Below are 14167 nucleotides of genomic sequence, written 5' to 3' on the forward strand. Positions count from 1 at the left end.
CTTAAACCCCTATGCCCCCTAGTAATTGACTCTTCCACCCTGAGAAAAAGCTTCTGACTATTCACTCTGTCCATGCCTCTCATAATCTTGTAGACTTCTATCAGATCACCCCTCAATCTCCCTCGTTCCAGTGAGAACAAACCAAGTTTCTCCAACCTCTCCTCATAGCTAATACCAGGCAACATCCTGGTAAATCTTTTCTGTACCCTCTCCAAGGCCTCCATATCTTTCTGGTAGTGTGGTGACCAGAATTGAACACTATATTCCAAGTACCTGTACACTCAGATCCCTATGCCTATCAATACTCAAGGGTTCTGCCATTTACCATATATTTTCTATTTGTATTAGACCTTCCAAAACCCATTACCTCACATTTGTCTGGATTAAACTCCATCTGCTACCTCTCCGCCCAAGTCTCTAACTGATCTCTATCCTGCTGTATCCTCTGATGGTCCTCATCGCTATCTGCAAATCCACCAACCTTTGTGTCAGCCGCAAACTTACTAAACAATCCAGTTACATTTTCCTCCAAATCATTTATATATATTACAAACAGCAAAGGTCCCAGCACTGATTCCTGAGGAACACCACTTGTCACCGCCCTCCATTCAGAAACGCATCCTTCCACTGCTACCCTCTGTCTTCTTTGACTGATGTGGAGATGCCGGCGTTGGACTGGGGTAAACGCAGTAAGAACGCACACACAAGGATGGCCTCAACCGGGATATTGGGTTTATGTCACACTATTTGTAACTCCCACAGTTGCGTGGACCTGCAGAGTTTCACTGGCTGTCTTGTCTGGAGACAATACACATCTTTTTAGCCTGTCTTGATGCTCTCTCCACTCCCATTGTTTTGTTTCTTAAAGACTGGATTAGTTGTAAGTATTCGCATTCCAACCATTATTCATGTAAATTGAGTCTGTGTCTTTATAAGTTCTGTTTGTGAACAGAATTCCCACTCACCTGAAGAAGGGGCTCAGAGCCTCGAAAGCTTGTGTGGCTTTTGCTACCAAATAAACCTGTTGGACTTTAACCTGGTGTTGTTAAACTTCTTACTTCTTTGACTGAGCCAGTTTTGTATCCATGTAGCCAGCTCACCCCTGATCCCATGCGACTTCACCTTCTGTATCAGTCTGCCATGAGGGACCTTGTCAAAGGCCTTGCTGAAGTCCATGTAGACAACATCCACTGCCCTACCCTCATCAATCATCTTCGTCACTTCCTCGAAAAACTCGATCAAGTTAGTGAAACACGACCTCCCCTTCACAAAACCATGTTGCCTCTCACTAATACGTCCACTGATTTCCAAGTGGGAATAAATCCTGTCTCGAAGAATCCTCTCCAATAATTTCCTTACCACTGATGTAAGGCTCACCGGCCTGTAATTACCTGGATTATTCTTGCTACCCTTCTTAAACAAAGGAACAACATTGGCTATTCTCCAATCCTCTGGGACCTCCCCTGTAGCCAGTGAGGATACAAAGATTTCTCTCGAGGCCCCAGCAATTTCCTCCCTTGCCTCTCTCAGTATCCTGGGGTATATCCCATCAGGCCCTGGGGACTTGTCTGCCTTAATGTTTCTCAAGAACCCCAATACCTTGACTCTGCTTCTCTCTCGACAGGCGCTGCCAGACCCACTGGGTTTTTCCCAGCATTTTCTGTTTTCATTTCTGTCCCAAAAAGGGTCAAGTCAATTCTATGGATGCCAAGTCCTCAGTAACCTGTTGCGATGATCGCTCGCTTTCTAATCGTATTCTCAGCTGGTTAGTGCATTCCATGAGTCCTTGCACAGATTGAGATGTCGAGAGCAGGTAATTCTTGTGTTGTTTGACGTTACTGTCCTTTCCTTACCTGCAGATAAGACTCTGGGCTGAGTGCGAGGGAGAAAAGTACCTCGTGCAGGTGGATGGTTTGCCACATTCCCTGGAATCACTAAAACAAATACAGGACGAGTATAATACCTTCTACAGCCTGGCCGTGGTAAGTGTCACATATCACTCATGCTGGGGAGTCATTGTGCAGTGTACATTCATTTTAGATTAACTAAAACCCAAGTCACTTTGCCCCCGATGGACAATTGGCACATAAAGACAACTGTACCTTTTTTGTTCATTGTTAAGTCTTCAAGTTATCTGATACAGGGAAGAATGATTACTCAGGGCTTGCTTTACTTTCGGGAAACCATTTGTAGACAGCGGAGGGATTATGACGGCCTGGTACATAGAGCTGCTCTGATTACTTACAGCGAAGTTATAAAGAACAAGGGACTTTAGAACGGCTCTCAGCTGCAGTCCACAAAACTGCATGTCAGGAATTTATTGGGGCAACTTGATCCTTTATCTTTAGCTTGATCCTTTATGCCACTTTATCCTTCATCGACAGCTTCCTTAGACTGTTAGGGTGAGATTGAAATACTAAGCAAAAGATGGTGCCAGTGAGGTGACTTCTTGTGAACTGTTCCCAGCATACCCTCTAATTTAATCTTTTACTTACTCTCATTCTGCGCTTTTAAAACTGAACTCTTCCAAACTTTCTAATAATGCGCACTATGATTTCCGTCTCCCCTATCCACTCTATGAATGGTATATTTTGCCTGTATAGCACGCAAGAAGTCCTTCCTCAAGGGAAGGAAATCTGCCACCCTTACCTGGTCTGGCCTACATGTGACTCCAGAGCCACAGCAATGCGGTTGACTCTCAACTGCCCTCCAAGGGATGGGCAATAAATGGGATGGGCAATAAATGCAGGCCAGACAGCAACGTCCATGTCCCATGAATGAGTTTAAAAAAAAACTGTATCCCAGGGCATGTGACAATAATAAATCAAATAAAAAAACCTCCTCAAAATTTTCCCTTTGCCCATTTATATTTTTTGCTGATTAAAATATTGAAACATACTTCACACATTCCAGTGAGATTGAATGTTTAATAGACACTAAGGAGTGCAGTGCATTGGAAGGGACTATTTTCTCCCATCCAGGAAGCCTCAGATATCATTGCATTGGACAATGTGATACTGAAGGATGTTCCAGGGCTCCAGGCCACTGTAAAATATTTGCCAGACAATCTGACTCAGTATTAAGAATTGGAGATGTAACTGTATGATAGGATTCGGAAATTCTTTCCACGCTTTTATAGATAACCCTGTAAGTCAATGCCGTAATTGGTGGGGTAGATCTGACTGTGAATAAGGTGCAAAATTATAACTGATCCAACCATAGCAGAATCCCCTAAAATATCTGTGCCCTTGACTCTTTCCAGCCTACAGCTAACCCCTCTGGATTTAAATATGCGAAGTGTAACTCTATAGGTTAGAATTATTGGGCAAACCGTGACTCTACCCACCTGGACTTGCAGTAGCTTGGTTTGGAAACTCTAATATGTGCTCATGCTTTCCACACTTAAAAAGAACATGACCCCGGATTTTATTCCTGTGCATCATCCCTGACCTGCATTGACTCCTGGTTTGGCATAGACTTTGATTTTAAAGTTCTCACCCTTGTTCTCAAATTCCTGTGTAATTTTGCTGCTCCTTATCTCCGTAGCCTCCTCCAGCTCTAAAATCTTCCAGGATCACTCCAGTTCTGGTCTCTTGCGTATTCCCAAGTTTCTTGTTCCATTGAGGGTTGGGGTGTCCAGCTATCTAGGCCTAATGCTCTTAAAATTCCTCTCTGACTATCTTTGCTTAGCAATTCCCTCTCTTTCTTCAAAATACTACTTAAACCACCATCCCTATCTCCTCCCTGAGCACACCTTTAGTAATTTGTCCCCCCTGTCTCGGTATCTGGGTGGGTACCAGATCTTGATTTGATTTGAACATAGGAACATAAGAACAAGGAGCAGGAGTAGGCCATCTGGCGCCTCAAGCCTGCTCCACCATTCAATAAGATCATGACTGATCTTTGCATGGACTCAGCTCCACTTACCTGCCCGCTCACCATAACTCTTAATTCCTTTACTGTTCAAAAATTTATCTATCCTTGCCTTAAAAACATTCAATGAGGTAGCCTCAACTGCTTCACTGGGCTGGGAATTCCACAGATTCACAACCCTTTGGGTGAAGAAACTCCTCCTCAACTCAGTCGTAAATCTGCTCCCCCTTATTTTGAGGTCATGCTCCCGCGTTTTAGTTTCACCTGCCAGTGGAAACAACTTTCCTGCTTCTATCTTATCTATTCCCTTCATAAACTTATATGTTTCTATAAGATCTCCCCTCATTCTTCTGAATTCCAATGAGTATAGCCCCAGTCTACACAGTCTCTCCTCATAAGCCAACCCTCTCAACTCCAGAATCAACCTCGTGAATCTCATCTGCACTCCCTCCAGTGCCAGTACACTCTTTCTCAAGTAAGGAGACCAAAACTGTACACAATGCTCCAGGTATGGCCTCACCAGCACCTTATACAGCTGCAACATAACCTTGCTGTTTTTAAACTCCTCCCCTCTAGCAATGAAGGACAAAATTCCATTTGCCTTCTTAATTACCTGCTGCAGCTGCAAATCAACTCGTTGAGATTCCTGCACAAGGACACCCAGGTCCTTCTGCACAGCAGCATGCTGCAATTTTTTACCATTTAAATAATAGTCCATTTTGCTGTTATTCCTACCAAAATGGATGACCTCACATTTACCAACATTGTACTCCATCTGTCAGACCCTCGCCCACTCACTTAGGCTATCTATATCCCTTTGCAGACTTTCAGCGTCCTCTGCACACTTTGCTCTGCCACTCATCTTAGTGTCATCTGTGAATTTTGACATACTATACTTGGTCCCCACTCCAAATCATCTATGTAAATTGTAAACAATTGCGGTCCCAACACTGATCCCTGAGGCACACCACTAATCACCGATCGCCAACCAGAAAAGCATCCATTTACTCCCACTCTTTGCTTTCTGTTAGTTAACCAATCCCCTATCCATGCTAATACATTACCAGTAACACCATGCACCTTTATCTTATGCAGCAGTCTTTGGTGCGGCACCTTGTCAAATGCCTTCTGGAAATCCACAGGTTCCTCATTGTCCACTGTGCATGTAATGTCCTCAAAGAACTCCACCAAATTAGTCAAACATGACCGCCCTTCATGAACCCATGCTGCATCTTACCAATGGGACAATTTATATCCAGATGTCTCGCTATTTCTTCCTTGATGATAGACTCAAGCATTTTCCCTACTACAGAAGTTAAGCTAACCGGCCTATAGTTACCCGCCTTTTGTCTACCTCCTTTTTTAAACAGTGGCGTCACATTTGCTGTTTTCCAATCTGTGGGAACCACCCCAGATTTGATTTATTATTGTCATATGTATTAGCATACAGTGAAAAGTATTGTTTCTTGCGCACTATACCGACAAAGCATACTGTTCATAGAGAAGGAAAGGAGTCAGTGCAGAATGTAGTATTACAGTTATAGCTAGGGTATAGAGAAAGATCAACTTAATGCAAGGTAGGTTCATTCAAAAGTCTGATGGCAGCAGGGAAGAAGCTGTTCTTGAATCGGTTGGTACATGTCCTCAGACTTTTACATCTTTTTCCCGATGGAAGAAGGTGGAAGAGAGAATGAATTCCTGTGAAATTCCTGGGGACATTCTACCATGTTAAAGGCGCTATGTGAATACGGTTGTTGTATCATCTCAACTGAGGGGCAGGGAGGAGGGGGCAACAAACGTCAGCATGTCCAGACTGCCGCACGGGCCCGAGAGCTAGCCGACAAAGCCCCAGCTCTACTGGGAGAAGCGCTGTTACAAAAGATAAATATTCATATCTCACATTTATGAAAAATAGGTCAAATATACAAGCATCAGGACAAAATGGCCAAACATAGACAGGCATTTAGTGGCAGCCACTTTAAGAGGAAAATGGGTCTTTGTTTTGTAAGAGAGCAGAAATATATGATGGTGTCTTTTGAACTTTGTGACAAGCAAGATGGATCTGAGTCTCGTCAGTAGTATTAGATCTCTATGGACTTTTGCAGCAACACTACAGAAGAGGGATGCAACTGATCAAAGATGCTGGTCGTCTTAATGATCAAGCACACAACGAACTGCAATATTTGGGTGAAAAAGTCAAGGGTTTCAAGCAATTTCTGAGCAACTTCATCAACAGACTGGAGAAGCGGAGGACGGATTTGGACAACATAGTTAATTTGCATGAATTCTACGAGACAGTAAGTGGCTCGCTGCGTTCCGCTATCTTTACCCACTGTTTTACTCTGTATTTGATTGAGGCTTTTTTTTTGCCACATATTGGTTTATGTAAGATTTTCGATAGACAAACTTGATATTTCAGAAAAAAGAATGATTTTTACCATTATAACATTTGACAATATTTTAATGATTGGGAGTTTTAAGTTGCACCTAGAGGACTTCATGTCCATTAAACACAAAGATTAATTTCCACCCTTGGGTTTGAACACTGATTGCAAGATTGGCCCCTTTGTTGACTCTTATTGCCTGAGTTACAATCCATAGTTCCACCTGGTTTGGAACCACCTCTGAAAAGCGAACCCTTTCGTGCATACAGATGTGTCATTTACAGCCCACCCAAATCCCAAAATTAACTTGGGATTTTGGAGTAGTTTTTCCTGCTGTCAAAAGGTCTATTTTGTTTTATTTGTTGTAAAAATCCCCTTGTCGTCACACTCCGGTGCCTGTTCGGGTACATTGAAGGAGAATTTAGCATGGCCAATGCACCTAACCAGCACGTCTTTCAGACTATGGGAGGAAACCGGAGCACCCGGAGGAAACTCACGCAGACACGGGGAGAACATGCAGATTCCGCACAGACAGTGACCCAAGCAGGGAATCGAACCCGGGTCTCTGGCGCTGTGAGGCAGCAGTGCTAACCACTGTGCCACCGTGCCGCCCATATCTGCCTTGACTGAGCCCTGGGCTGTCTCCCAGCCCCCTTTGCTCTTTTGGATTCCTGTTGCCTACAGACTGCTAGATGTAGCTTGGGGATTCTGTCCATTCTTTACGACAAATTTGCTAAGAGGTGAGATATTTACTTTATTTGAAGTGTTATTCCACTGTATCTGATTCACCGCTTTACGAGATAGGAATTTTCTTGTGACTTTAAAGAAAAGCTATATGACCTTGTCAGAGAAATAAATTGATTCTGATTGGTCAATCGCCTGAAACAAGGAAATAACGACTGTCGCTAAAATTGAAAAATGGTTTTGCTTCCTTTGATTGTGGTATTTTCTGCTTTCACATTAGGCTGATCAGTGGGTTTTGCACTGCAATGATTATCTCAGACGGTTGAAAGTGGATGAGCAAAGCACCTTAGAGTATACGACGGCCGTGGTTCAAAGCTTGGAAAGGTACCACCAGGAGGCCACCAAGTTCAATGCGGAAAACTTTCAGAGGATGAACGAGATGGTCCTTGGCCTTGGCAGTGCCAGAGAACTGAAGCAGTGGAACATCCAGTGGGTGAAGTGCCAACAGACCAGACACCTCTTGGAGGAGGTCTTATCTGCCGCGGTCAGGATCCATGAGGGTTGCACCAATGACTTGGCTACTAAAGAACACTCTGAGGATGAGGGACCGAGGACAAGCGGTGAGTTTGACACAGAAGGATCGGACGAACTCGGAGACTCTGTCTCGCAAAAGACTATGGAGGGTGTAGAGAATGGTGTTTGGCCTGATGCTTCTGTGAATCATCAGGAACACGATCAGGTTTTTGTGGCATCAGAAAGCCCCGTCGCGTTAGGTTACGCCGAGTCCTGCCAAAGTGCCAGCACGTCACACAGATTCAGTGCAACCTCATCCTCCTCGGCTTCGCTGTGCGGTCGACAGTGTGGCAGCAGCATCTTCTACAACGATATCGATAGCTGCACTGTCAGCTCGTCTGCCGCGTCCTGCCACTCGGAGCCCACCCGCTCACCGGCACCCCGGCACAAGAAGCAGCCGTTGAAAAAGATCATGAGGAAGACCCAGAGCTTTGAGATGTGGCAGCGGGAGAGCTGCCACAGTGAGGCTGGCAGGCACGGCAACACCGGGGTGTACATCAAAGGACTAGAGGTGGTCAGCAATGTGGTGGCGGACAAGAACCGGATTTCTAGATCAGAACTGAAAAGTCCAATGTTGACCAGGACTCGCAGCTTACCGATATCGTCCAGGACACACCATCAACACTCAGAAGAAACCAAGCGAACAGGGAGGTAATGATTTCAATGGTCATCGGAGAATTGACAAAATGTCTTGAAAATATTTTTATATTAAACCAGCTGCAGTTCCATTGCAATGCCATGTGCTTAGGTCACACGTCACAATGATTGCCCAAATGAATGGAGGCTCTGTCAGTTGTTCATTACAGGCAGAGTACAGACTTTACTCGACCAGCCCGTCCCAAACCAAAACCAAATGTTGAATGTTCAGTGTGATTCCACAATTGGGCAGCACTTTTTGAGCAATCCTGAATGTGCTAATTGCGACACAAACAACCAATTTAAGATTATAATGTGGCTCATTTATGCTTGCTGGAACGTACACTCGTATGCAGGGACCCAGGAGCAGTATGGTGGCACAGTGGTTAGCACTGCTGCCTCACAGCGCCAGGGACCCGGGTTCGATTCCCGGCTTGGGTCATTGTCTCTGTGGAGTTTGTACATTCTCACCTTGTCTGCATGAGTTTCCTCCGGGTGCTCTGGTTTCCTCCCACAGTCCAAAGATGTGCGGGTTAGGTGGATTGGCCATGCTAAATTGTCCCTTAGTGTCAGGAGGACTAGCTATGGTAAATTTTGGGCTTATGGGAATAGGGCCTGGGTGAAATTGTGGTCAGTGCAGACCCGATGGGCCAAATGGCCTCCTTCTGCATTGTCGGATTCTATGATTCTATGACCCACTCTCTGCAAATGAAAGCAATGTGTTCAAGCCTGGCACCATTTTGAATTACCTGGGAGCTTGGGGAACCTATAGTTCCATGTTTTCTCCACAGTAATGCCTTGGCTAATTAGAGTCAACTTGTCAACCAATCAGCCCCCTTTTCTCCTGTGGTATAAATGGCTGTGCTTGTTTGAAATTTGGCATTGTTGCACTTGTCCTGATGAGTGCAAGATGAAAAGATTCAGCAGCATGTCTCCTTTTTCAGCATTATTCAAGTTATGTACCACCAAACAAATGTGGAATTCGTTAACACCAGAAACAATTGTGGTAAATAGCAATAGTGTGTTTAAAAAGAAGCTAGATAAACAGATAAGAGAGAAAGGAATAAGTGGTTATGATAATGGTTGAAGAGGGATGGAAAGAGGCCTGGGCAATGCATAAACATTGGCATGGACTAGTTTGACTCAATGGGAGGAGTTTTCCTGTCCTGCCCACCACGGGGCATCATAACAGGTGAGAGGGGGGCAGACCATGCAAAGGTCCGTTGACCTTGGGCGGAATTCTCCGGTTTTGGGGCGTGTGCACCCAAAAAATCCTGCCCAATGCCTTGTTTCTGTGCTATATGTTCTATGTAATTCCATGTAATTGAAGTAGAACTCTTTAACAGTGTATGATGAAGGGACACAGCCTAATTTGGGGAGTCACTTTGTTGGGCTTGTGCCCCCACTCTATTTTCAAGGATTAAACCAAAGATCAAAGATAGATAGTCCAATTCACTAGGGGAAAATGCCAATGCCAGCCCAAGATCATTTGTGCTTCTATTGCTGCTGTTAAGGAATGTTCAAACTGGTTGTCCTTCCTTTCCCCGCAGTAAGTTGCAGCATATAATGGATGAAATGATTAGCACAGAGAGGGAGTACGTCAAATCTCTTGGCTATATCATTGACCACTACTTTCCAGAGATGGAGAGACTGGACCTGCCTCAGGACCTGCGGGGAAAGCGTAATATCATATTCGGGAATCTGGAAAAGCTCTACGATTTTCACTGCCAGTACTTTTTGAAGGAACTCGAACACTGCATCAACAGTCCACTACAAGTCAGTCACAGTTTCCTCAAACATGTAAGTCCTTTCCTACCATATAATGAATGGGTTTGTGTACAGTTAAATGGAAATAGTAAACAGATATAGAGAAATAATTGGCAAGACTTGCTGAATGTAACATTAAATGTCTTGGGAATATATAGGAACTATATTCTCTTTAAGATATGCCCCAGAGCCCTGGGATTGGCTCTGCTCTTCAATCTCTTGCACCACTTTGAGTATCTCAAGGTCTGACACAATAAAAGCAGAATTGTGGAGATTCCATCTATTTTTTTATTCATTTGTGGGACATGGGTGTCGCTGGCTGGCCAACATTTATTGCCCATCCCTAGTTGCCCTTGAGAAGGTGATGGTGAGCTGCCTTCTTGAATTGCTGCAGTGAGTTGACCCACAATGCCGTTAGGGAGGGAATTCCAGGATTTTGACCCAGCGACTGTGAACGAACGGCGATATATTTCCAAGTCAGGATGATGATGGAGGGGAACTTGCAGGTGGTGGTATCTGTTGCCCTTGTCCTTCTAGATGGAAATGGTCGTGGGTTTGGAAGGTGCCGTCTAAGGATTTTTGGCAAATTGCTGCAGTGCATCTTGTAGATAGTACACACTGCTGCTACTGAGCGTCGGTGGTGGAGGGAATGGGTGTTTGTGAATGTGGTGCCAATCAAGCAGGCAGCTTTGCCATGGCTGGTATCAAACTTCTTGAGTGGTGTTGAAGCTGCACCCATCCAGGAAAGTGGGGGACTGAAACACCAAGTCCAAATTTAACCCAGCCTATTTGTTGGAAACAGTGCAGATGAGGGGATTAAAATGGTGGCTTGCAAAGCAACCCCTCGGGGGCAGGATTTTACGGCCGTTCCCACTGGCAGGATCTTCCAGTCCTGCCAACAGAATGGTCCTCTGTGGGTTATCCACAGTGGAGCGTGCAAGCAATGGGAATCCCCGTTAAGAGTGGCGGGACAGGAAGATCCCACTGCTGACCAATGGTGATCCACCTCCACTGCTGTGAAACACACTGTGGGTGGGCGGGGGGAGGTGGGGCAGATAAATGCACCTCGTGTCTCACCCCGTTAGCTGCTTGGATTCCGACAGTCTGGGGGCAGCGGCAGGTTGGACAGAGTTAAAAGGTGAAATTTGCGGCCCGATTCAATGGTTGGTGCCGTGACACAACTTTAACTTCAAATTGTGGGAGGCCCACAGGGCATCAATGCTGCCAATGAAACCTAGCGCGAGGCACCATCTTGGTCAGCAATGTACAGTATATTCACTGATACCTGGCGTGATTGCATTGGAACCAGGAAGAGCATACCTGATCGTTATGATGTGATTTTCAGTAACTGTAAACGGGATAGTGGGAGGATTGCAACCTGTGGGACTTGGAAGCTTCATTGTAATCACCTACAGCTGTAAACTAGTGCGAGGTGGGTGCGTAGTTATCATTTGGGACAAAAAAATGATGTAAAACTTTGCGTGGTGAGATTTGGATCTTTGGATTATCAGGCACATGTTCTTGATCTTAATGTCTTGATGTCTGTTTGAGCTCCTCACAAGGGATGCCTGATGGTTATCCAAGCCAAAATGGCGTTGGTCATATTTTGGACACCCTTGGATTGTGGGAAAAGCCTCAAAAGATTGGATTTTTTTGCCCCATCTCACACTCCCACCAACGCAGGTGCAATAGAACCATAGAAGCCCTACAGTGCAGAAGTAGGCCAGTCGGCCCATCACACCTACAGCGACAACAATCTCACCCAGACCCTATCCACATAACCCAAGTATTTACCCTAGTCCCCCTGACACGAAGGGACAATTTAGCATGGCCAATCAACCTAACCCGCACATCTTTGAGACCCATCGCTTTACTAGTCCTCTATCCTTTGCGAACATGTCGCACTGTTTTATTCAGCAGCGCTGCCACACAACTCAGTCTGTTGCCTGCAATGTGTTTTCAGGCTTCCTGACAGCAGAGCCAGCAATAGGGTAACCCCCTTTGGGAAGCTCACAAGAGCCAACAGCCAAACCAGCAATGGGAAGAAGCATCGCAGAAAAGCAGCAAGATGTGAATGTGGCACACGCTACCTCATGCACGCCAAGGCTGTTGCATCCTCTGTGTATTTATCGTGCTGTCACACACTCTGGGTGATTGATTGAACAAATGTACCGTGTTCTCTCAGGATCCAGAATTCATCCAGCTCAGCAACCAGAGAGTTGAATATATGGTGCGTGGTCTATTTTCAAACTCCTGCTGAGACCTGAGGGAGAACAGCATTGGACTAGTTTACTGCTCCCCAGCCGCCCACTCCTGATCCCTGTCTATCCTAACCATTCTGCAGGAAGCCACATTGTCCCCATTCTGTCATGTCTTCCTGATGCTATAGCTAAGGTGGCACAGTGGTTAGCACTGCTCCCTCACAGTGCCAGGGACCTGGGTTCGATTCCCAGCTTGGGTCACTGTCTGTGTGGAGTCTGCACGTTCTCCCCGTGTCTGTGTTGGTTTCCTCCAGGTGCTCCTGTTTCCTCCCACAGTCTGAAAGATGTGCTGGTTATGTGCATTGGCCATGCTAAATTCCCCCTCAGTATACAGGCGCCAGAGTGTGGCAATGAGGGGATTTTCACAGTAACTTCATTACAGCATTAATGTAGGCCTACTTGTGACACTAATAAAATAAAAATATAGAATCCCTACAGTGCAGAAGGAGGCTATTAAGTGCATCAAGTCTGCATCAACTCTCTGACAGAGCATCTTTACCCAGGCCCTATCCCAGTAACCCTGTACATTTACCATGATTGATCCACTTAACATACACATCTTGCGATACTAAGGGGCAATTTAGCACAGCCAATCCAGCTAGCCTGCGCATCTTTAGGCTATGGGTTTGATGCAAGTCGGGTGCAAACTCTTTCTGGTATGATTTGCTTGCTGTCTTTCTAACTCCCTGTTGCCGGGAAACCTTCTGATCATTCCTCGTGCCCTCCCACAGCGCTAAAAACAAAATTAACTTTCCGGACTGTCCAAAATCGCCAAAGTACCGCTGCGTATTTGAAGTCAGCTCAGTGACCCCAGCGAGAGTTAGAAGTCATAAACATGTGGGTGTAAAAATGAATACGTCTGTGTGATCATTAACTCTGTCTTCAGTTAAAATTGAGAAAATTGAAGAGCTGTTGTGAAAATCAAAGGGCGCTCTTCCTCACTTAACCAGAAACGACAGGGGAGTCTGCAGCACCTGAAAGCCGCATTTAATGGTTTCAAAACTTTCTTGAGACGGGCAAATTCCATTCCAGATGCGTTTAATGAGCGGCTTCCGAGTCTGAGAATGTGATTTAACTATGTGTTTGTTTAATACACTTGGAGCCATGCGGCATTATCTGCTTATGCTAGTGTTTACAATGTTAATTTGTTTACTTTGTTCATCCAGGAAGAACAATTTGGGATGTATGCACTGTACAGCAAGAACAAACCTCAGTCTGATGCCCTCCTCGCCAGTCATGGGAACATTTTCTTTAAAGTAGGTGGCACACAGGTTTTGAAAAGAATTTGAATCAGAATTGACCAAAAGACGTTTGCATGCACTGTACCTTTGCATTGGAATGTGGGACTGATTTTAAATATTGAGAATAAGGTGTCAGCCTTTTTTATTTTGTTTATTAGCGTCACAAGTAGGCTTACATTAACACTGCGGTGAAGTTACTGCGAAAATCCCCTAGTCGCCACATTCCGGCGCCTGTTCGGGTACACTGAGGGAGAATTGTTGGCGTTGCGTCTTTCTGGTGACTTTCTAAACTGAGGTCCCTCTGACTCCAAAGATGTGTGAGTTAGGTTGATTGGCCATGCTAATTAACAAGGTAAATATGTAGGGTTGCGGGGATAGGGCCTGGGTGGGATTGTTGTTGGAGCAGACGCGATGGGCCAAATGGTCTCCTTCTGCACTGCAGGGATTCTATGATTCTATGACCCATCTGGGGAGCAAATATTATCCCGCAGAATATTTCGGAGAAAGAAAGACATGCATTTTTATACTACTTCCCATAACTACCGGATGTCTTCAAGCACTTTGGAGTGAATGAAGTACTTTTGAAATGTCATCACTGTTGTAAAATAGGAGATGCAGCACCTAATTTGTGCTTGGTAAGTTCCCACACAATAGCAATGTGAGGATGACGAGACAACCTGTTTTTCTGGATGTTGTTTGAGGGAGAAATATTGACCAGGATACTTCCCTTGTTATTCCTCATCTTTAT

General features: G+C 45.0%; 1 protein-coding gene across 3 annotated transcripts in view; it reads left to right on the top strand.

Annotated features, from left to right (window-relative positions):
* Positions 1–14167, top strand: part of plekhg4b (pleckstrin homology domain containing, family G (with RhoGef domain) member 4B) — a 210802-nt gene that overhangs the window by 165443 nt on the left and 31192 nt on the right. For all 3 annotated transcript variants that reach the window (XM_078198318.1, XM_078198300.1, XM_078198309.1), the window contains exons 12-16: positions 1860–1982; positions 5979–6170; positions 7222–8165; positions 9701–9950; positions 13345–13434. In XM_078198318.1, coding sequence (XP_078054444.1) covers positions 1860–1982; positions 5979–6170; positions 7222–8165; positions 9701–9950; positions 13345–13434 — 1599 coding nt within the window. The remainder of the gene's footprint in view (positions 1–1859; positions 1983–5978; positions 6171–7221; positions 8166–9700; positions 9951–13344; positions 13435–14167) is intronic.

This window comes from Mustelus asterias, chromosome 2 (genome assembly GCF_964213995.1).
Source record: "Mustelus asterias chromosome 2, sMusAst1.hap1.1, whole genome shotgun sequence".
NCBI classification, from domain to species: Eukaryota; Metazoa; Chordata; class Chondrichthyes; order Carcharhiniformes; family Triakidae; genus Mustelus; species Mustelus asterias.